At 46.0% G+C, this 24,646-nt stretch overlaps 1 protein-coding gene across 1 annotated transcript in view; it reads right to left on the minus strand.

Moving 5' to 3' along the window:
• Positions 1-1,948: 1,948 nt before the first annotated feature.
• The window catches only part of tgfb2 (transforming growth factor, beta 2), an 89,368-nt gene continuing 66,670 nt past the window's right edge, over positions 1,949-24,646 (minus strand). Inside the window, exons 5-7 of the mRNA XM_085981033.1 lie at positions 21,595-21,772; positions 8,961-9,114; positions 1,949-6,525 (exon numbers count right to left, since the gene is read on the minus strand). Of these exons, the coding sequence (XP_085837159.1) occupies positions 6,367-6,525; positions 8,961-9,114; positions 21,595-21,772 (491 nt within the window). The 3' untranslated portion in view covers positions 1,949-6,366. The remainder of the gene's footprint in view (positions 6,526-8,960; positions 9,115-21,594; positions 21,773-24,646) is intronic.

Below are 24,646 nucleotides of genomic sequence, written 5' to 3' on the forward strand. Positions count from 1 at the left end.
AGCGTACATATGGGACCTGACATTTTGTTTTTGGATGATGTCGCTGAGGGGCAGCATGTAGAACTGTTGCACAGTAACATCAGAAGAAAATATCTATTGATCAATTGCTGACAGATATTTAATACTCTCCTTCCTGCTCTTAACATTAGAATATTCTTTTAGTGAATTGAAATTGCACGAGTTGTGTCTATGTGCATATATGCAGGTAGGCATGCGGGAGGAATAGAATACTTTTCCATGTTTTTAAGTTTCAATTGGAATCATCAATATTGCCATCAAATGATACCTACTCACCAATAACCTGCTTACTGATGCTCAATTACTTTTCCACCAGAAGCACTCGGCTCCAGTTCTCATCACAGTCTTAATCCAAACATGGGCACAAGAGCAGATTGCCAAAGAGAGTAGCTGCCCTCGACATCAAGGCAGTATTTTACACAGTATGGCACCAAGGGGCCCTCACAAAACTGAGGTCATTGAGGGTCAAAGGAAAAACCGTGGTGTCATGAAGATGGTTTATGGTTCTTGGAGGTCAATAATGGCAGTCCAAGGACATCACTGCAGCAGTTACTCAGGGTTGCTTCTTTAGCCCAATCATCGCCGACTGCTTTATCACTGACAGTCCCTCCATCATAAGTTCTGGAGTAGAGTTGTTCACTAACAATTTTACAGTGTTCAGCACCATCCACATTCCCTCTGATAATGAAGCAGCCCATGCCAGCCCAGGATATGGATAACATCCAAGCTTGGGTGAACAAGTGACAGGTAACATTCAAGTCGCACTTGAAGGGATTGCGGGATCAGAGAATTGTGGCTACAGTGGCATCACTCCAACTCCAACCGCAATCCCTTTAAGCAGAGTTCTCTGCTCAGAGCACAGCATCAGTGAATTTAACCTATTCTCTCTACTTCCCTATTCTTTCTTTGCTCTATTTTTAGTTTAACTTTAATTTTACTCTCTGTCCGTCTAATATAAATGATTCTACTTATTCGATACTTTTTTTTTACATTTTTACTTACCTTTTATCTTCTGCCTCCCGATTCCCATCATCCATTTTGGAAGTTTGAGAAATTTTGCAACAATTGCCATTTGAATGGCTGTTTTATTGTCAGAAAATTAAGTGATAAAGATTCCAAAATTGGCACAATTACATGATCAGGCCAATCTTTGACTTGTTTCTCAAGTCCAAAAAGGAAGCGGCTACACATCAAGCATATGGATTGGTTCTCCCAGCAGAAGGACGCATTCATTTGTGGCACGTTAAGAATTGAAGCACAAAAAACTGTTGATTTCAATTGTATGCAATTGAGATCACATGCTTAAAATGGTCACCACCAATAGCTACACACCTCTCAACTGTCCGTCTCACTTCACTTGGCATTGTTGCCATCTGCTACTTACCCATCTGTCAATTGTACTGCAGTGAAAATTCAAACAATTTTGCAGACCAGTCAAGGGTTAATCTAGAAATATATTTAGTCTAGCAAGCGGTAGTGGTTGATAAAGTTCCAAGTGTTTGTATGACTGCCTCATTTTTAAATTTACATTAACTGTTGTTTATCAGTTATGGAGATGCAATGTTCTGGGAACTTTGCATAAATATTGCAAAAATTCACAGAGGACCTTGCTGAATTCTCTTGTAAATTTCTATTGCCAATGGTAATTAGCAAATCAACCCATTTACGGCAAGTCAGAGGATAATTCACTTAAATGATGATCACTTATATTCAAATTAAAATACAGCCCATTTGTTAATCCAGCATTTTCCATATGAAGTCTTTGACAGCTGAGATAAACTGGATTTTAACTATATGTTTTAACCCAGTTTTCAGCCAATAGACACCTGGATTATGATCTCCCAGTAATCTGAGTAAGAACATCTTGGACCTTAGGCTGCTGTACATCTGTAAAATACTTTCTATAATAAGTCAAGGACTGCCAAAAAAGTAAAACTGAAATAATTTATTTAACCACTAGAGCACCACAAAATTTGCAGGCTTCACAGACATACCATGTGTTAAAATACATAGTAATTAGCCAACAAATATGTATGTTTGACCAAAATGTACGTTTGAAAGATAAAACAAGGAAAAAGCACCCACCCTCCCACCCAAGTGGTAAGATCATCAAATGTCCAACATTTACTAAGGATCAAGAAATAAGTGTACAATTTTTAAAAACAAAGACTTCAGCATTACAAGAGGAAGCTTTCTAATAGTATCAGTGCAATCCTGAGGGAAAGAAACTTCATCCTAATGGGGCAAAAAAATCAGCAGAAGGAAATATTGAGCAAAATACAGAGATATGTTTTTTTTTAAAAAGCATTCAACATTTGGCTGCGTCCAGCGCAATCAAGTATAGTTTGACATTCTGGCATCCCATCTCCTTCTATTAGAGCTAAAAGACAAATTATTATTCTGCCATTCAGATCCTATTCCATCCACAATGAATGACACTCATAAGAGTTAAAGATAGGTTATCCCTGACAATATTGCTTACGACTGGCATCCCAGATGTCAGAAGCTATTTTCATGTATTTATCCACAATGTAGTTTGTGAATTTCAACTGATGTTTGAAAGTGTTAGATGAGAGCTAACTTAAGGCCACTGTCTTCATGAAAAAAGTATTTGGCAAACATTTTTTCATTTGTCTGAAACGCATGACACAATTACCTCATAGATGTGAATCCAGCCAAAATGTATCATTGTGTCATTTGCAGGCAATATTACAATGAGGAAGATGATGCATGGGTCTTCTCCCTCGCCAAATAAAAAACAGTTTGCCAATTATTTTTTTCTTGAAGGCAGTGGCCCTTTAAAATGATTTACTCTTTATATCCCAATGAACAATGGAAATCATATGGGAATAAGTTCAACAATTCAAAAAGATCTGAAATGAATAGACAGTATTATAAAATAGGTAACATGGTTTTATCATCTAGTATGATGAGCATCACAGACGCAAGGGTTTCCAAATGGTTTTAAATGAATGTCCCATACACATCAGTGAGTCATGAGAAGTAATGAGGGGGATCTGGATATTTATTTTATTTATACAACTACATCAGCACATTTTCCACTGTATATCTTAAGGAAGCTGTCAAAGGTCACTGCTTATTTCCATGAGTTAACTTGTGAAATTTTAGCGCACAGTTTTTTGCATATTTTTCTAGTGACCTTATGTTTACTTTACACTTACCAAGTGAATTGGAAATAGTCACAACAGTGGGATATTCCCATGGCTTAACATTGTAGGATTTTTTGAAATTACTATTAAAAATGGCTTCTGGATTAAAATATTGGAAGTAATAAAGGGTCTATGTTTTGATTAAACTTGACTTTTCATAAACCCCCAAATAAGTAAGTCCTCCCACTCCCATATTCATGTTGTCCTTCTCAGCTGGGAGATGCAACCATAAAGGCGATGCATGCTGTTCTCCTACTGCACCATAAATGCTGTCCCCTAGTCACCTTCCAGGGACATCACTGGAGGATTATGGAAAGACATCGTTCCCCTAGTCACCTTCCAGGGACATCACTGGAGGATTATGGAAAGACATCGTTCCCCAGTCACCTTCCAGGGACATCACTGGAGGATTATGGAAAGACATCGTTCCCCAGTCACCTTCCAGGGACATCACTGGAGGATTATGGAAAGACATCGTTCCCCAGTCACCTTCCAAGGACATCACTCGAGGATTATGGAAAGACATCGTTCCCCAGTCACCTTCCAGGGACATCACTTGAGGATTATGGAAAGACATCGTTCCCCCAGTAGTTTTCACAGAATTATACAGCACAGAAGGAGGGCATTTGGCCCATTGTGCCTGTGCCGACTTTGAAAGAGCGATCCAATTAGTCCCAGTCCCCTGCTCTTTCCCCACAGCCCTGCTCTCTTCCCTCTCTTCCCACATGACTTTGTCTGGGATAAGCATTCTCAGCCAGAATTTCTAGTTAGGAGTCATCTAACTACTTTTGTAGTCACTGTGCTATCTCTTGACTAGGATTTAAATTGAGTATCCTGCTGAGGAGACAACATTCTGCTGTCATAGATACTGGACAGGAAGACAGGAAATAAAGCTCAGAAATCCTGATCAAAAAGCATTCTACTGTTATAGACTAGGATTGGAACGTGGATCTCCCAGTCAAGAAACAACACTTTAGTGCTTTGGGGAGGGGGAATATCTGTGATCCACTGCCCTTTCACCTGTAGCCCTCAGCAGACATGCTTCATGCCTTACCCTCCTGCAGAGTGTTGCCAGAGGATTTGGCACTGTTCTTTCTCTTTCTGTTGCTGTACAGTGAGGGAAAGAAAGGAATCTCTCTTGGGAAAGAGGACTTTCCCAGCATTCATAAAGCATATGAAGGGGCTCTATTAATACTATAGGACTTGTAGTCTCATTGGAACGATGAACACTATGGTTTTCTTTTGCTTTCCTGTGGGGAAATGCTTGGTCTCCACTTAAAATGGGGAGCTCACCACATGAAGAACTGCAGACACAGACCCACATTCTCTCATTCCATGATGCAGCATGTTACGGCATCCCTAATATGGCCCTTGAGCAAAAGGCACTTTCCTAGTGTTATTACTATTGGCCTGCTCCGAGCCTAAAAGGGAACTCAGGTATCCTGGTCAGCTGAGTCTTATAGCTATTGGGCTGCCCTTACAGATAAAATGTTTCAACCTTGGTGTAAACAGAAGCATCACTTTCATATTGTTGTTCTATTTTCTTTATTTTGAACAATACTATACACATTTCAGTTTGTGTCTGCTAACTGTTCACTTATAACTAATGATAACAATAAAGCATCACACTAGTAGGTTTATAAACAGAAGTCACCAGCAGGGTTAGAGTTGGGATTTTGTAAATGGGCTGATGCTCAATTTGGAGGAAGGAGAAAGCCAATATAATTTAGCATACTTTATGTCTGTCATTTGGGAGCAAGGGGCATTTCCTTAACTGCTTCTAAAGATGCAGTTGAAGTACAGAATTCCAGAAACAGAAACCCCAAAGAATGTAAGCCCCCACATTTTGTGCTCTGCATTCGTTTTTGCAAATTCAGAAATACATTAGCCCTGGAGTTGCAAGAGTCTGCTCCTGATGTGCAGTCTTGCTCAACAGGAGTGCAGATTAAAGACATGGTGGAAAGGTCAGTGTGCCTGAGTTGTTGTATTTCTAATTTTTCAGATATTAAAACTAATGGCCAGAATATTACGAGTCCCACAAATTGTGCGTGCTGACCTCTGCACCCACTTCTCTGATCTGCGCTGGAACGGGAGCTTCACAATTTTGGGCTATTATCTGGAAGCGCAAGTACAAATTTGTTAAAACCAATGCACAGTGGAAATTATCAGCAAAGGTGAGTTAGAAAGAAAGAAAGAGTTGCCATTATATAGCGAGTCCGATTTATGGCACTCCTGATATTCTGGCCATTGATTTTAACAGCTGCAAAATTAGGAGCGTGCATATGAACCACGCCGACCTCTACAGCAAATTATCCAATCAGCACTTCTGTTGTGTAAGACTCTGTACCAGAAGCAGAGTCCACAATTTTGGGACTAATAGCTTATGAATTTGTTAAAAGTAATCCAGAGAGTAAAATAGTTAGGGGATTTAGGGGAAGGAAAGGGCATTAATTCTAACAAGTCTGTCCTTTTTTTGAAAAATCAACCCCAACTTTCAGGCTTCGCACCATATCGCTCAGTCCCTTCTCCCTCCAGAAATGCATCTACTTCACAAGTCTTCACTGGACATTTCTCTTATAAGCATGTTAACCTATGGGTTCCAAATATACCACCTGATGTTTCTTCTTACTCCTAACATACTAAATTTTAGGCCCAAATGCTAATCGCTAGCATTCTCCAGACCAGTACCATACTTGACTGATAGCAAGTGTATACTTGGGTGTTGATTTCAAAGTTTGCTGTTGTTTCCTGCCACTTGACCCAATAGCACATCTCCTCAATGAACATATCAGCAATACATTTGACTATGTTTGTGCCCTAAGAAAGGAGTATATAGGATGCCAATTGCATAACAATACGCAAGAGATCAAGTAAGGCACGGGACCTGTACAGCATTTCCACTAAGTGGGACTCTTTTTATTTTCACATATTAACACTTACAATTCTTCCAGTGTTTTTTAAAAAAAGTTTTTTTTTTAAAAAAAGGTTCTGTCTCATCTATCACACTAAAATAGTAGGTGAAGGATAGGAATAAAGCCTTCAATGTACATTTTTTTCCTTTTGCTTCTGTTGGTAGTTAAACGAAAACATGTTTCCAAATAGTTCAAACTAGTACCGTGTATTGTTCTTTTGTTTAACACTGATGAACCTGGGATTTTCAGGGGAGTTGTATTCATTCTTAGCTGCATTTGCAAGACTTAACTACCATGTTCGAAAGGTGTTCAATTTTGGGAGTTTTGCCAATGAAGTAGAGGATAGTGAGCGGCTCCAGGTCTTGAGAAACACAGCAAGGGGAGGCAGAAGCTTCAGGGTTTATATTGTTGTACAGACTAAGTATCTGAAAGAAAGAAAACATCATTTAGTCTGCCAAATAATCTTTTAGAAAAACACAGTCAGATGGCCTGGGGTCATTCTGGTAGGAAGTTTATATATGACTGAAACAAAGAGTGAATGGTCACTTGATAAATGTCCTAAACAAATACTGCCATACTGGGACAAAGGTAGTTTTGTTGCTTGACCATTGACCCATTGAATAAGCAAACGAGAATTGTTATGCAGCTTTTTTTAACACCAGTTCTGAAATATGGTTTATAGTAACATCACAGAAACATTCTACCAGTGAAAAGATACCACTTACAGCATGTTTTTGACTTTTAAAGAACACTTAGGCCTATTGATGGACACAGATGGCAGTGAAAATATTTAATATAAATCCATGGCAATGTGTGAAATGCTGAAGTAAATTTTGCCATTACTACAGTATGTCACCTTTTGGCATCTGTAAATATTTTGACTGTCTCCTAGGGATAAAACAGGGCTGTGTTGTATCTCTAATTCCTTTTTTTTTTAAAGGTTTTCATTAAATAAGCTGAAAGTGATTCTGCTGATTGAGCTCAAATGCACTATTATTCGGGGCTTCAATGTATTCACAGTGACTGCCAAAACACTGGTGCTCTACAGATTTGACTGCTACCATTCTAACCACTAACAAGCTGTCGCTACCCACGGAACAAAGCCTAACACCTCAGAATTCTTGCTTATTAGCTCCAAAATGGTTTTACAAAACTGGTGCAGGACAAACCAATTAATGGGCACCCTGCTGATAAAAACATTCGGTGAAATGGCACATTGCCTCAGGCATAGATTTGTTTTTCATCATTTCTAATGGAAAGACTGTAAACTAGGGATGCAACTTTATAGGAACAGGCTGAAATAGAGATACTGCTTAATAGAAATAGTTCAGATGATGGAAACTATAAGAACAGTGCAATGTAGGGATACTACTCTATAGGAACAATGTGGAATAAAGATACTGCTCTACAGGAACAGTGTGGAATGGGTCGACTGCTGTATAGGAACAGTGTGGAGTGAGTATACTGCAGTACAGGAACAGTGTGGAATGGGTCGACTGCTGTATAGGAACAGTGTGGAGTGAGTATACTGCAGTACAGGAACAGTGTGGAATGGGTCGACTGCTGTATAGGAACAGTGTGGAGTAAGTATACTGCAGTACAGGAATTGTGTGGAATGGGTCGACTGCTGTATAGGAACAGTGTGGAGTGAGTATACTGCAGTACAGGAACAGTGTGGAATGGGTCGACTGCTGTATAGGAACAATGTGGAATAAAGATACTGCTCTACAGGAACAGTGTGGAATGGGTCGACTGCTGTATAGGAACAGTGTGGAGTGAGTATACTGCAGTACAGGAACAGTGTGGAATGGGTCGACTGCTGTATAGGAACAGTGTGGAGTGAGTATACTGCAGTACAGGAATTGTGTGGAATGGGTCGACTGCTGTATAGGAACAGTGTGGAGTGAGTATACTGCAGTACAGGAACAGTGTGGAATGGGTCGACTGCTGTATAGAAACAGTGTGGAGTGAGTATACTGCAGTACAGGAACAGTGTGGAATGGGTCGACTGCTGTATAGGAACAGTGTGGAGTGAGTATACTGCAGTACAGGAATTGTGTGGAATGGGTCGACTGCTGTATATGAACAGTGTGGAGTGAGTATACTGCAGTACAGGAACAGTGTGGAATGGGTCGACTGCTGTATAGGAACAGTGTGGAGTGAGTATACTGCAGTACAGGAATTGTGTGGAGTGGATACTTTGCTATACAAGAACAGGGTTGGGTTATGAAAGTTCATATAACAGATCTATTACAAAAAGTCATCTTATAAACTCAGTGCCAATAATTGGTCTGTAGGCTCTGATATGTATGATGGGAAGACCAAGAGCAAGGATTTGACTTCTTTTCCTGCTCTCTCACTCCGCTAATTGATTATAATGTACTGTGGGTTGTGTTGTCAAGATTCCAGTTTTCCAACTGCATTGTGGTTTCTCACCAGTTGTTTTGAGTCCAGAACAGTTAAATTTACGGAGCAATGTGCAGATGAAAAGTGATACGGTTCCCAGCCCTACAAGGCTTCCTAATTCTGGAAACTAATTTCATAGAAATTGGGCCAAGGTGGACCAGACCCCAACTCTTTCCTCTTTCACAGACAAATGTTCACATGTTAGATAGTAAAATTGCATTTGCATTGCTTGATCATTGTTTACATATTTCTATAGAGTAACTGTCCAATTTTACACGTCTTTATTAGAAAAAAATGGAGTGCGGAACATATAAAGTGATAACATATGGCTGCTTTCATTGTGACAGCACAAAAACAAATCATACTACATGGCACAAGCGCAATTTAACAGTATTGTAAAGGACCAAACTGTTCAATGTGCCAATATGACCGTGGAGTCACAGACAGTACTTACCCTGCTGTGTTGAGTATCTGAGCTCCACAAGTAAGGACAGGCCCCAGCACAGAAGTTAGCCTGGTAGCCCTTGGGTTCATGAATCCATCTCCACCCTAGGTCTCTCCGGAAGTCAATGTATAGTGGGCGTAAGCAGCAGTTGTCCTGTACATTTCTGTTCAATAGACAAAAATTCACACTCAAATGAGAGAAATATATGTATTTCAATTTCCGCTCCTTTTTTCCCCTTATCTGCTGAAGTTTCTGACTTATGCAGGAGTATGTCTAAAGCAGGATTTATTTTTCATTCTCGGGATGTGGGTGTGGCTGGCATTTATTGCCCATTACTAATTGCCCTGAACTTTGATACAACGGATACAGCTGACTGGTGACGCCACTTCAGAGGGCAGTTAAGAGACAACCATGCTGGTGTGGCACTGGAGTCTCATACATTAAATGTTAAATAAAAATATTTTTTTAATGAATGATTTTTTTCTAAATTTAGCAACATTCACTGGATAATCAGTTGTGGGTAAATTTATAAGGCTATCAGCCCAGTGCTTGGCTACAATGAAAAAAGGCAAACAAAGTCATGTTTTGCATCAACATTGAGATAGAGAACAAATCAAAGGAGATTGTATCATTCCTGTACAAGGTGTTGGTCAGTACCCATCTTGATTACTTTGCTGTGACCTTGCTGTGCGCAATTTGGCTGCCGCGTTTCCTACACTAGAACAGTGACTACACTGAGGAATCTGATTTGCATCCATTCAACCAGGAATGCAATTGAAGCTCAGAGGCTTACTAAATCCACTATTAAATGTAACACTTTGTGAGTTTAATATAGGATCTCACTTGCATTCACTAGTTCTCCTGTGGATAACTACTTTACATAAAAGGTGATGTTTATTGTTCATATTTATCTCAGTTTTGACGGAACAGAAACTAATCTGCACAAATCAGGTCAGTTCAGAGGAAATATAACAAATAATGACAGTAAAAGTACAGCCTGAAGCTGTCCCTAAATACTCTTTGGAAAACCAAAACTACGTGCCTGCTGGAAAGGTATTTGATTGCATTTATCATGTTATCAGATCAATAAAATTAAACTTAAAAAACAAGGTTGGTGAAAGCTTGCAATGCATAACATATAGGTATTGCAAGTTGGAAAAAACATATAACACAGAGACATGTCACACTTTTTGCCTGTCTTTACTAATTTGAGGGGGGGGACTTAGATGCGAGTACAATGTAGTATTTTCTGTTTTCTACCTAGTTTTTCACTAAAATTAGCAAAAATGTGAATTTCAAACTCTTTCCATGACACATAACATTTCTCATTCAAAAGGACAGCCAGGTGAATGAAAAGCCTACATCCACTTCTAATACTTTCTAGACTAATTAAGTTATTTGGAATGGAGCTATATAGCTGATTGTTTACAGAAAACTTTTCATTCATTTATCTGAATGATTTGAAATTTTAGTCATTATGTTAACCACTTTCAGGCAGAAAATCCTCACTACGGCTTTCAGCGTAAAAAACCTGAAATATTGTTGTGATTTCTTTTTTGTAAAAGACTTTGTTGTTAATATCTTGGCTATGGGTTTATAAAAATGAAATAATAAGTTGGTGCTACATGTTACTGCTCTAACTGGCTGCACCAGTATGAGATGATGTAGGTTTGCACTGCAGAGTCCCCACAGAGCAACCTCTCCAATCTCATTCAGACCATCAGAAGTAGGCACAGTACAAAGACTAAGCTTGTTCCTATATCAAAGGAGGAGAAATTGGTGGTTGAATCACCCGCTGGGGTCTGGCTCAAGGGCCACGTTAACAGAGGCCTAACGCCAGGTCACTTGTCCACTGTTTTGGCCAGAAAATGGTGCATGTCACCTGGGGAGTTAAAGGGAGTTAAGCAGTTAAATATTTAGTATGGTAAGAGGTTATGCTTTATACAGTATATGGAATCATAAACACCTAATTCAGCAAACAAATAAAAATATAGAACTCTCCCTGTTTATTTATATATAATTACTTTTCCTTGTGAAATATTTTTCTAAGAATGAACTTGCTACACCAAATAATGAGTAGAATTTTGGATTTGTAGAAGGTTGATTTTCCTGTAGAAGGGTTTCGACCCGAAACGTTGACTCTATTTCTCTCTCCACGGATGTTGCCTGGCCTGCTGAGTTTTTCCAGCATTTTCTGTTGTTAGTCCCAAACAGTATCTTGCTTTCCAAGTGGCAGAGTATGATCAGCCAAAAGTTATGGTTCATGTCAGAACTAACAACATAGGAAAGAGTACAATCGAGGTCTTGCAGAGGGAATTTGAGGAGTTATGATCGAAGCTATAGAGCAAGATATCAAGGACAGTATCGCAGGATTGCTCCTGGTGCCATGCTCGACTAGTTAGGGACAGAAAGGTTAGAGGCATCAGGGTATAGCTTAAGAAATGGTGCAACAGTGAGAGTTTCAGATTTCCAGGGTATGGGCAAATTCTGGGAAAGGTGAAAGCTGTACAGAAGGGACAGTCTTCATTTGCCCTTGCAGAGAGAGTTAATTAGATAGTGGGGGAGGATTTAAACCTGCAAGGAAGGGGGAGGGACAAACAAAGCTGCCCAAAACTAGGGTGGCTGATGACTACTGAGGCTCTCAAGAGGTTAGTTGCAGATAAAGCAGGCCTCAAAAGTAGCAAAGGGGAAGGGAAAAAATAACACAAACCATATAACACTTAAGCAGATAGGAGGGCTAGTAGTGAGACTTCAATTCAAATCGCTTTATTGGCATGATGACAAGTTACATCTTATGTTGCCAAAGCATCGAAAAACATTTATGGTTGAACACATAAACGCAGATCTATCCATACAGTGTATAAACAGATATATCCCTGAGTGTATAAATATACATTCGTATAATTTGTATATACTCTTTTCTTAGATTTAATGGTTGTCCCTCTGTTTATGGCAAGCTGTAACATAGTGTGCCACTAAGGTTACACAATTTCTCTCTTCCCCTAGTAGGTATGGGAGTTTTTGGTCGTCATTCAAATTTCTGAATTCAGGGCATATTTTTGTGAATTTTGGGTAGAAATTCTCCCTGATGCCCTGATATTTTCCACAAGCTGTGAGGAAGTGGGACAAAAGAAGGAGAAACAAAAATTATAGTAATGAGAAAAATAAATACTTTAGCAACAAAGATAAGGGCTAAAATGCATGTAGACAATAGCAAGAAGGAATAAAACTGGGAACCAGAGCAATAACATACAGGTATAGAGTGAGTTTAGCTAAGAAATTTAAAAAGGGATTGCTACAATACTGGGCGTATTTTACAGACTACCAAATTGTTTAAAAAATTTAAAAGAAAATCTGCAGACAGTTGAGGGAGATATGTAGAAATAATAAATAGATAAAACTTTAAACATGGATAGACAGGTTACAAAAAAAGAAGGCAAGTGGAATTATGGCATTTATATTGAGGGGAATTTAATGCAAAAGCAAAGATGTTATGATGACTCTACAAAACAATATTTAGGCTACAATTGGAATACTGTGTGCAGTTTTGCGCTGCTTATTAAAGGAACAATATAGGCCCCGATACTTACAGGGAGGCGGGGAGGGTGCGGGGTAGCACAGAGGAAATACCATGGAGTCTGGGGACGCAGAGCTCCTTCCGAATTTAACGGCAGGTCTTATCATTTATCTCTTACATTTCCCGCTAGGCAGCCAGCCAAATTGACAGACTGGTCATCTGTCAGGCGGGCAAACCAGCAGCAGGTGGCCGCAGCTGGAGAACTTTGGGGCCTCTCCAAGACGGGACACTCGCACGGCTTGAAACCCGTTGCCTTATAAACAGTAACAGGCGCGTACATTGCGGCCTGGCAACACGTCGCCCATTTTTTAGGTTTTAACCCCCCCTACCCCCAAGCTCCACCCGCCGATCGTGGGAGGGTTAATATCAAGGCCATAGTATCAGTAGAGGTTTACCAGGGTTCATGCTGGGGATAAAGTGTACAAGTTACAAAGAAAGGCTATATTCTCTGGAACTGAGAAGATTGAAGACAGGTTTGATAGAGGTGCTCGGAGTGATAAAAGGAATAAGCAGGGTAAACATAGGTTTTTTTTACTCATTGTAGACTAGAGGCCACCATCTCAGGATGAACATTAGATACAATAGGGAGGAGATTAGAAAAAAATCATGCGAAAAATTATTGGAATGTAGAATGTTTTGCTACAAGTGGTGATCAATACTAAGTCAATTACAGCATTCAAATAGATACGAGATAACTACTTGAACAAGAAAAATATAATAGAGTATGGAGAGAAAGCAGAAGAATGAATTAGCAAAAAATTAGGACTACGTATATAAATTAGCCACCAAGAAGGGCCTAAATTCAAGGGCCTCCTTCTGTATTTAAATTTCTGTTTTTTTGAAAATCTCCTCTCTTTAGTAGCTATAAGAGTCCTATATAAAATAAAATGATCCTAATTTGGCAATAATGAACACTTAGGGGTTGAATTTCTTTGCTAGTGCACTGTTTAATGAGTTTGCATAAAATTCCTTAGTACCCAATTTTAACGTATGCTCAAAATAAGCAGGCCAATAATTGCAATAAATTAGTGCCCCTAGTAATTTTATGTGACCCCATTAAGCAGTGCACTACCAGAGGAAATGAAACTCCCAAACTGCCAATCACATTCAGAAAAGTCACAGGATTGCTGGCTTGAGAAACGGGAAATGTCACACAGGTGTAGTAGGAGATGCACTTCAGGCGGAAATTAAAGCCTATTGGTGGGTCAGAGAGGGAACTCTACATCTAACTATCATATACTGACCTGGATGTACTTGATGCTGACACTGAATGCCTGAAATAGGAAAGTGTTCCATTTCCCTCAGTTAAATTCACTCAGCCACAGCAACAACAACAAATTGTATTTACACAATGCCTTTTAATATTGGACAATACACCAAAAGCATTTCAGAAAGATGCAAAGGTAGTGAACATCAAGCCAAAGAAGGAGCGATTAGGAGAGGTGACCAAACGTTTTATGGTTTTATGGCGGGTCTTGAAGAAGAAGAAATTGGTAGACTGACAAAGGTAGCAAATTCCAGAGAGTGCGTCCTAGAAGGTTTAAGACACCTCTCCCAATGATTGGGCAAAGGAAAACGGGGATATGCAAGAGGCCGGAGTCAGAGGAACAGAGTTCTGGCTTGGTTGCAGTGCTGGAGCAGGTTACAGAGGAGGGGAGGGGCAATAAGAAAAAGATTTTAAAACTAGGACAAGAATTTTAAATTTGGGGCATTGGGTGACAATGAGCTAGATCAGTGGGGATGGGAGTGATGAGAGTGGGACTCGGTGTGAGGTTCGGTGAGCGGGACTCGGTGAGGATGGGAGTGATGGGTGAGTGGGACTTGGTGAGGGTGGGACTGATGGGGAACGGGACTCGGTGTGAGGGTGGGAGTGATGGGGAACGGGACTCGGTGTGGGGATGGGCGTGATGGGAGAGTGGCACTCGGTGAGGATAGGAGTGATGGGTGAGTGGCACTCGGTGAGGATAGGAGTGATGGGTGAGTGGGACTCGGTGTGGGGATGGGAGTGATGGGGAATGGGACTCGGTGTGGGGATGGGAGTGATGGGAGAGTGGCACTCGGTGAGGATAGGAGTGATGGGTGAGTGGCACTCGGTGAGGATAGGAGTGATGGGTGAGTGGGACTTGGTGTGGGGGTGGGAGTGATGGGGAATGTGACTCGGTGTGGGGATGGGAGTGATGGGGGAGTGGCACTCGGTGAGGATAGGAGTGATGGGTGAGTGGGACTCGGTGTGAGGATGGGAGTGATGGGAGAGTGGGACTTGGGGAGGGGATGGGAGTGATGGGGAACGAGACTCGGTGTGGGGATGGGAGTGATGGGGAGTGGCACTCGGTGAGGATGGGAGTGATGGGTGAGCGGGACTCGGTGTGAGGGTGGGAGTGATGGGGAACGAGACTCGGTGTGGGGATGGGAGTGATGGGTGAGTGGGACTCGGTGTGAGGATGGGAGTGATGGGTGAGTGGGACTCGGTGTGAGGATGGGAGTGATGGGAGAGTGCGACTTGGGGAGGGGATGGGAGTGATGGGGAGTGGGACTTGGTGTGGGGATGGGAGTGATGGGTGAGTGGCACTCGATGACGATGGGAGTAATGGGGAGTGAGACTCTGGGTGGGGATGGGAGTGATGGGAGAGTGGGACTCGGTGTGACGATGGGAGTGATGGGGAAGCAGGACTCGGTGAGGATGGGAGTGGAACTCGGGGTGGGGATGGGAGTGATGGGTGAGTGGGACTCGCTGCGAGGATGGGAGTGATGGGGGAGTGGGACTCGAGGTGGGGATGGGAGTGATGGGTGAGCGGGACTCGGTGTGCGGATGGGAGTGATGGGGAGTGGGACTCGGTGAGGATGGGAGTGATGGGGAGTGAGACTCGGTGAGGACGGGGGTGATGGGAAGTGGGACTCGGTAACGATGTGAGTGATGGGGGAGTGGGACTTGGTGAGAATGGGAGTGATGGGTGAGTGGGACTCGGTGAGGATGGGACTGATGGGTCAGTGGGACTCCGTGAGGATGGGAGTGATGGGTGAGCGGGACTCGGTGTGGGGATGGGAGTGATGGGTGAGCGGGACTCGGTGTGAGGATAGGAGTGATGGGGGAGCGGGACTCGGTGTCAGGATGGGAGTGATGGGGAGCGGAACTCGGTGAGGATGGGAGTGATGGGGAGTGGGACTCGGTGTGGGGATGGGAGTGATGGGTGAGTGGGACTCGGTGTGAGGATGGGAGTGATGGGGAGCGGGACTCAGTGTGGGGATGGGAGTGATGGGGGAGTGGGACTCGGTGAGGATGGGAGTGATGGGGAGTGGGACTTGGTGTGGGGATGGGAGTGATGGGGGGAGTGGGACTCGATGTGGGGATGGGAATGATGGGAGAGCAGGACTCGGTGTGGGGATGGGAGTGATGGGGGAGTGGGACTCCGTGTGCGGATGGGAGTGATGGGGGAGTGGGATTCGGTGAGGATGGGAGTGATGGGGAGCAGGACTCAGTGTGGGGATGGGAGTGATGGGGGAGTGGGACTCTTTGACGATGGGAGTGATGGGGAGTGGGACTCGGTGTGGGGATGGGCGTGATGGGGGGAGTGGGACTCGGTGTGGGGATGGGAATGATGGGTGAGCGGGACTCGGTGTGGGGATGGCAGTGATGGGGGAGTGGGACTCGGGGTGCGGATGGGAGTGATGGGGGAGTGGGATTCGGTGAGGATGGGAGTGATGGGGGAGTGGGACTCGGTGTGGGGATGGAGGTGATGGGGGAGTGGGACTCTTTGACGATGGGAGTGATGGGTGAGTGGGACTCGGTGAGGTTGGGAGTGATGGGGGAGTGGGACTCGGTGAGGATGGGATTGATGGGGAGTGGGATTCGGTGTGGGGATGGGAGTGATGGGGTAGTGGGACTCGGTGTGGGGATGGGAGTGATGGGGAGTGAGATTCGGTGAGGATGGGAGTGATGGGGAAGTGGGACTTGGTGTGGGGATGGGAGTGATGGGGAGTGGGACTCGGTGTGGGGATGGGAGTGATGGGGAGTGAGACTCGGTGAGGATGGGAGTGATGGGTGAGCGGGACTCGGTGTGAGGATGGGAGTGATGGGGGAGTGGGACTCAGTGAGGATGGGAGTGATGGGGGAGTGGGACTCGGTGGGGATGGGAGTGATGGGGGAGTGGGACTCGGTGTGGGGATGGGAGTGATGGGGGAGTGGGACTCGGTGTGGGGATGGGAGTGATAGGTGAGCGGGACTCGGTGTGGGAATGGGAGTGATGGGTGAGCGGGACTCGGTGTGGGAATGGGAGTGATGGGTGAGCGGGACTCGGTGTGGGGATGGGAGTGGGACTCGGTGGGGATGGGAGTGATGGGGGAGTGGGACTCGGTGTGGGGATGGGAGTGATGGGGGAGTGGGACTCGGTGTGGGGATGGAGGTGATGGGGGAGTGGGACTCTTTGACGATGGGAGTGATGGGTGAGTGGGACTCGGTGAGGTTGGGAGTGATGGGGGAGTGGGACTCGGTGAGGATGGGAGTGATGGGGGAGTGGGACTCGGTGTGGGGATGGGAGTGATGGGGGAGTGGGACTCGGTGTGGGGATGGGAGTGATGGGGGAGTGGGACTCGGTGTGGGGATGGGAGTGATAGGTGAGCGGGACTCGGTGTGGGAATGGGAGTGATGGGTGAGCGGGACTCGGTGTGGGGATGGGAGTGGGACTCGGTGGGGATGGGAGTGATGGGGGAGTGGGACTCGGTGTGGGGATGGGAGTGATGGGGGAGTGGGACTCGGTGTGGGGATGGAGGTGATGGGGGAGTGGGACTCTTTGACGATGGGAGTGATGGGTGAGTGGGACTCGGTGAGGTTGGGAGTGATGGGGGAGTGGGACTCGGTATGAGGATGGGAGTGATGGGGAGTGAGACTCGGTGTGGGGATGGGACTGATGGGTGAGTGGGACTCAGTGAGGATGGGAGTGATGGGTGAGCGGGACTCGGTGTGGGGATGGGAGTGATGGGTGAGCGGGACTCGGTGTGAGGATGGGAGTGATGGGGGAGTGGGACTCGGTGTGGGGATGGGAGTGATGGGGGAGTGGGACTCCGTGTGGGGATGGGAGTGATATGTGAGCGGGACTCGGTGTGGGGATGGGAGTGATGGGTGAGCGGGCCTCGGTGTGGTGATGGGAGTGATGGGGGAGTGGGACTCGGTGAGAATGGGAGTGATGGGGAGTGGGACTCGGTGTGAGGATGCGATTGATGGGGAGTGAGACTCGGTGTGGGGATGGGAGTGATGGGTGAGTGGGACTCGGTGTGAGGATGGGAGTGATGGGTGAGCGGGACTCGGTGTGAGGATGGGAGTGATGGGGGAGTGGGACTCAGTGTGAGGATGGGAGTGATGGGGGAGTGGGACTCGGTGAGGAGGGGAGTGATGGGGGAGTGGGACTCGGTGTGGGGATGGGAGTGATGGGGGAGTGGGACACAGTGTGGGGATGGGAGTGATGGGGGTGTGGGACTCAGTGTGGGGATGGGAGTGATGGGGGAGTGGGACTCGGTGTGGGGATGGGAATGATGGGTGAGCGGGACTCGGTGTGGGGAGGGGAGTGATGGGGGAGTGGAACTTGGGGTGCGGATGGGAGTGATGGGGGAGTGGGACTCGGTGAGGATGGGAGTGATGGGGGAGTGCGACTCGGTGTGGGGATGGAGGTGATGGGGGAGTGGGACTCTTTGAGGATGGGAGTGATGGGTGAGTGGGACTCGGTGAGGATAGGAGTGATGGGGGAGTGGGACTCGGTGTGGGGATGGGAGCGATGGGGTAGTGGGACTCGGTGTGGGGATGGGAGTGATGGAGAGTGAGACTCGGTGAGGATGGGAGTGATGGGCGAGTGGGACTCGGTAAGGATGGGAGTGATGGGGGAGTGGGACTCAGTCGGGGGAGGGAGTGATGGGGGAGCGGGACTCGGTGTGGGGATGGGAGTGATGGGTGAGTGGGACTTGGTGAGGATGGGAGTGAGACTCGCTGAGGATGGGAGTGATGGGGGAGTGGGACTCGGTGTGGGGATGGGAGTGATGGGTGAGCGGGACTCGGTGTGAGGATGGGAGTGATGGGGGAGTGGGACTCAGTGTGGGGATGGGAGTGATGTGGGAGTGGGACTCGGTGAGGATGGGAGTGATGGGGGAGTGGGAGTCGGTGTGAGGATGGGAGTGATTGGGTAGCGGGACTCGGTGAGGATGGGAGTGATGGGGGAGTGGGAGTCGGTGTGAGGATGGGAGTGATGGGGAGTGAGACTCGGTGTGGCGATGGGAGTGATGGGTGAGTGGGACTCGGTGAGGATGGGCGTGATGGGTGAGCGGGACTCAGTGTGAGGATGGGAGTGATGGGGGAGTGGGACTCGGTGTGAGGATGGGAGTGATGGGGAGTGAGACTCGGTGAGGATGGGAGTGATGGGGGAGTGAGACTCGGTGAGGATGGGAGTGATGGGGAGTGGGACTCAGTGTGAGGATGGGAGTGATGGGGGAGTGGGACTCGGTGTGAGGATGGGAGTGATAGGGGAGTGGGACTCAGTGAGGATGGGAGTGATGGGGAGTGGGACTCGGTGTGAGGATGGGAGTGATGGGGAGTGGGACTTAGTGAGGATGGGAGTGATGGGGAGTGGGACTCGGTGTGGGGATGGGAGTGATGGGGGAGTGGGTCTCAGTGTGCAGATGGGAGTGATGGGGGAGTGGGACTCGGTGTGGGGATGGGAGTGATGGGGAGCGGGACTCGGTGTGCGGATGGGAGTGATGGGGGAGTGGGACTCAGTGAGGATGGGAGTGATGGGGAGCGGGACTCGGTGTGGGGATGGGAGTGATGGGGGAGTGGGACTCAGTGAGGATGGGAGTGATGGGGGAGTGGGACTCAGTCGGGGGAGGGAGTGATGGGGGAGCGGGACTCGGTGTGTGGATGGGAGTAATGGGTGAGTGGGTCTTGGTGAGGATGGGAGTGATGGGGAGTGAGACTCGGTGAGGATGGGAGTGATGGGGGAGTGGGACTCGGTGTGGGGATGGGCGTGATGGGTGAGCGGGACTCGGTGTGAGGATGGGAGTGATGGGGGAGTGGGACTCAGTGTGGGGATGGGAGTGATGGGGGAGTGGGACTCGGTGAGGATGGGAGTGATGGGGGAGTGGGAGTCGGTGTGAGGATGGGAGTGATCGGGTAGCGGGACTCGGTGAGGATGGGAGTGATGGGGGAGTGGGAGTCGGTGGGAGGATGGGAGTGATGGGGGAGTGGGAGTCGGTGTGAGGATGGAAGTGATGGGGGAGTGGGACTCGATGTGAGGATGGGAGTAATGTGGGAGTGGGACTCGGTGTGAGGATGGGAGTGATGGGGGAGTGGGACTCGGTGTGAGGATGGGAGTGATGGGGGAGTGGGACTCAGTGAGGATGGGAGTGATGGGGAGTGGGACTCGGTGTGAGGGTGGGAGTGATAGGGGAGTGGGACTCAATGAGGATGGGAGTGATGGGGAGTGGGACTCGGTGTGAGGATGGGAGTGATGGGGGAGTGGGACTCAGTGAGGATGGGAGTGATGGGGGAATGGGACTCGGTGTGAGGATGGGAGTGATGGGTGAGCGGGACTCGGTGTGGGGATGGGAGTGATGGGGGAGTGGGTCTCAGGGTGCAGATGGGAGTGATGGGGGAGTGGGACTCGGTGTGGGGATGGGAGTGATGGGGGAGTGGGGCTCGGTGTGGGGATGGGAGTGATGGGGGAGTGTGACTCAGTGAGGATGGGAGTGATGGGGAGCGGGACTCGGTGTGGGGATGGGAGTGATGGGGGAGTGGGACTCAGTGAGGATGGGAGTGATGGGGAGTGGGACTCGGTGTGGGGATGGGAGTGATGGAGGAGTGGGACTCAGTGAGGATGGGAGTGATGGGGAGTGGGACTCAGTGTGGGGATGGGAGTGATGGGGGAGTGGGACTCGGTGTGGGGATGGGAGTGATGGGGGAGTGGAACTCGGGGTGCAGATGGGAGTGATGGGGGAGTGGGACTCGGGGTGCAGATGGGAGTGATGGGGGAGTGGGACTCGGTGTGGGGATGGGAGTGATGGGTGAGCGGGACTCGCTGTGGGGATGGGAGTGATGGGTGAGCGGGACTCGGTGTGAGGATGAGAGTGATGGGGGAGTGGGACTCGGTGAGGATGGGAGTGATGGGGGAGTGGGAGTCGGTGTGAGGATGGGAATGATGGGGAGTGAGACTCGGTGTGGGGATGGGAGTGATGGGTGAGTGGGACTCGGTGTGTTGATGGGGGTGATGGGGGAGTGGGACTCGGTGTGGGGATGGGAGTGATGTGGGAGCGGTACTCGGGGTGGGGATGGGGGAGTGGGACTAGGTGTGGGGATGGGAGTGATGGGGGAGCAGGACTCGGTGTGAGGATGGGAGTGATGGGGGAGTGGGACTCGGTGTGGGGATGGGAGTGATGGGGTAGCGGGACTCGGTGTGAGGATGGGAGTGCTGGGGTAGCGGGAGTCGGTGTGAGGATGGGAGTGATGGGGGAGTGGGACTCGGTGTGGGGATAGAATACAAGCAGCAGAGTTTTGGGCAAGCTTGGGTTTTCGGAGAATGGAACACCAGCAAGAAGAGCATTGAGGTCATTGAGTCTAAGGTGACAAAGGCAAGCCTGAGAGTTTCAACAGTGCATCAGCTGAGGTGGGAACAGAGGCGGGCGACATTAGGGAAGCAGCTGGTTTTTCTGCTGGAGAGGATATGGGTTTGGAAACTGAGCATGGGGTCAAACAGGACACCGAAGTAGGAAAAGGTCTCGTTCCGACACAATGGTTGAGGTGGGGGGGAGGGGCTTGGCGTCGATGACTAGAGAACGGAGTTCAAAATTGGTGGCTATGATGATGGCATTGTTTGCCCCATGTTTAGCTCATCTTTATGAACACAAAATTCCCCCAAAAAATTATATGATAAAAAGATTAACATTAAAAATTAGTTATTTTAGCATCTAAGCTGATTGACAGAGCAATGTCGCCTCAGTGTTTATAAACATGAAACTTCAAACCTCAAAATATATTTGAGTTCAGAAAGAAGTAGGAGACTGAGGGATCTGCAGCATGTGCATTTATATTACCTAAAACAAAATGCAGCATCCAGTGCACGTTTCTTCCGCCGACTAGACTGTTGTGACTCAAGTCTATAGGTTGGTAGTAGCATTAGGAGGAGATGCGCCGTTTTCCCATTATAATGTTTACTTTTTGCTCTTCTCATATCACCACTGGAATAATCTTTTGGGTAGTTGTCATAAATTCCTTCAAAAGTAACAACAGCTCAAGTTAGAAAAGGCGGCAATGCCCGTTCCTGCCTTCAGCATATTTCTTTATCTTCATAAGTTAAAAGGCCGTCTGAAAAGCCAGACCACTTCTTTGATGTTAAAAAATAAAATACTTCCCTTATGTATTGGGTACAGATTAGATGTTATAGTAACAAACATTTTATGAATTGTGCTATTCAGAGGTTGACCTCGCCTATGCACACAGGGTGCATTCTGACCGTTCTTGCAGGTAGAGGAAGTGCAACACAACTTTTGAGGGCGAGGAAGGGCTCTGGAGAAAAATGGGGATTAGTCCCATCTGTACAGTTAGCCCCTCCTGTACGCAGATATAATGCAGCCTGACAGTAAACGTCATATCCACTCAAGAAGACTGCCCTGGTTGTACTGGATACCATCTATTTGCTTTCTTTTAATACTGAGCAACTAAGATAATGTTCTGCTACAAATAAGAAGAGCGCTAAGGGGGGGGGAGGAAATGAGGTCTCAGCCATGTCTATGCAGCTCAATACAGAAGAAGAGATATTTCAATCTGTGGACAGGGAAATAATAATTTTTATAAACCAGAAGAAAGCAATATTTGCTGTCATATCTCAGAATGAGGTGGCTCATTACTGGGGGCAGAGTTCCCCCCCACCCTCCAATTTAGAGTTACTGAGGCCAATGTTAATATCACAGCTGAGTCCAGCTAACTCAGCCCATACCAAGGATTGAGCCTGGGAGCTTCTTAGCAATTAGCCCCGGACCGCAGAAATACCCCTGTAAGTGCAAGACCTATCCCAAACTAAACCAACAAAAATCAGACACATGCTCCATTGGGAACTGCAGATTTTCCACTCGACTGTCAGTCAGCAATAGTACATTATTATTTGCTTTGTTTTGAATTTTAACAAAATAAAATGACCTTTGTCCCAAGGTAACGCCTAATCCACAGGCACAAAGGGTGCAGAGAGGAACAATAGGAGCAGGCCCAGCATTTGCATGGTAATGAGATGGGAGAGGAGTTCCTGCCCCTCAATCTCCTGTGCTTGCAGCACAGGGGCACCCACTTTCACTGGCACCCCAAGATGTTGATGATGGGCCTTGCATCTGAAACCCCTCAGACTGGAGAATCTGAGGGTACCAGGTAGCAAGGTAAAGAATGGACAAAAGATAAGTAGCCTACTTTTTACTGTAGCACCAATTAGATTTTCAGGCCTGGTGGTCCTTTGGCTGCTGTGCACCAACAGAAGTCCCTAAGGTCAGCAGCCAATTTTGCAGCTATATTCCTGTTTCCACCCCCATTTCCTGGCACATGACGCTGTCAGGGGGTTAGGCCTACACCAGAGGTGTGGCCATCCCACCTATTACCACAGACTGTCATGTGCCTGAGCAGAGGGCGGCCAAGAAAATCAGCCCTATTGATTGGACATGTGGCTTTACAGTATTTTTTTTAAGAGGACTCATCACCCCAAATTTAAGAAGGCCTTAAATGGGTAAAATCTGATAATTCTCAAAGGGAGTGCCAACACAGCACCAAAGCAAGAAATTCAAAATGGCACTGAACCGGAGCTGAAAGCGTCATCCCAACTCCTTCAGTTTTCCTTCAGTGCTGCCTCAAGACTCCCATTTGGACACTGCATTGGAACTTACTTCAAAAATTGGTTACACTAATAAAAGGCACTGAAATACTTCAGTCCAGGGCTCTTAGATTTTCAGTTGGGTTTAGGTATCACCCCTAGTAACTAAAATACTTTGCTTAATTGTTAGAACTTAAAGATTCAATGTAACATTACTGTGAAATTCCATAAATATGACCTAAGGTCTGTTAACTTAAGGAATCTCTGGAATGCTTACTGTTTCCAGTAGCAAGATCCATTTTTCCAGCAACTGTAATGTACGTTACTGTAGTGCTGTACTAAATGCAGTTACAGCTGCTCAAAGTCCTGAATTCCAATGGCGGTCCTAGCAATAATAGGAAGAGGTTAGGTCAATAAAGTGGAGTTTTAAAAAAGAACTAACATAAGTTTTAAAAAAATGGTTCAGCCTGAGTTTGGACATCAAACAAGTAAAATTTTAGTGACTTTATATTATGGCATATAGCTCTCTAAATATAAGAATATCAAAGCACTATTCTACAGATATTGCCTTGGCACTGGTCCACTTTTGTTACCACTTTCACACTGCTCTTAAATGGCATGTTTGATTCATTGGTTTGGCTTTGTTGGAGTATTTATGTCATGAAGAGTTAGACAATTATTATTTATCAAAGAAACAAACCATGTTAGAACAACAGTAGTAAACTAACCAGTCAGACAAATCACCCCCATTAATATGAACCTTTGACCTCACTGCCAAAAGACGGAAAAATATTTTTTTAAGTAATTATCTATTTCTTGTTTTAAGAAGTTGTTGCCGCTGACATTGGAGAATGAATGTCCTCATCCCAAAGCAGTTACAAAGAAAATATTTGGAGAACTTTATAAAAATTCTAGGCTGTACAAACGATCTGTTTTTAAATGTATGTAAATGTCGAGTCTATTTATTTTTGATGTCAAGAGAGTTCCCTCCGTGGGCTCTCTCTGCCTGATCAGTATGTGATAAGGAAAACTTTGGAGCCATTTTTCAAACATGATCCTTTTCCTTTAAGAAATCCAAACTATTTTAATGAATATCTAAAGGACATCGCTGCTGCTTTCTACAAACATCTCACAATCCAGCATGGCGATAATTACCAATAAATTAAAATTGAACTATGAGTGAAGTATCATGATCTGGATCTTCTGTCATTGCTTTTTAAGCTTCATCATTAGCTATCTTCTAACTTACCACCTAGAGACTAGACAATTGTTTCCCAGTCCCAGTCCGAGTGGTA

This window comes from Somniosus microcephalus, chromosome 3 (assembly GCF_052327205.1).
Source record: "Somniosus microcephalus isolate GS21.2 chromosome 3, FLI_Smic_1.0, whole genome shotgun sequence".
Lineage (NCBI taxonomy): Eukaryota > Metazoa > Chordata > Chondrichthyes > Squaliformes > Somniosidae > Somniosus > Somniosus microcephalus.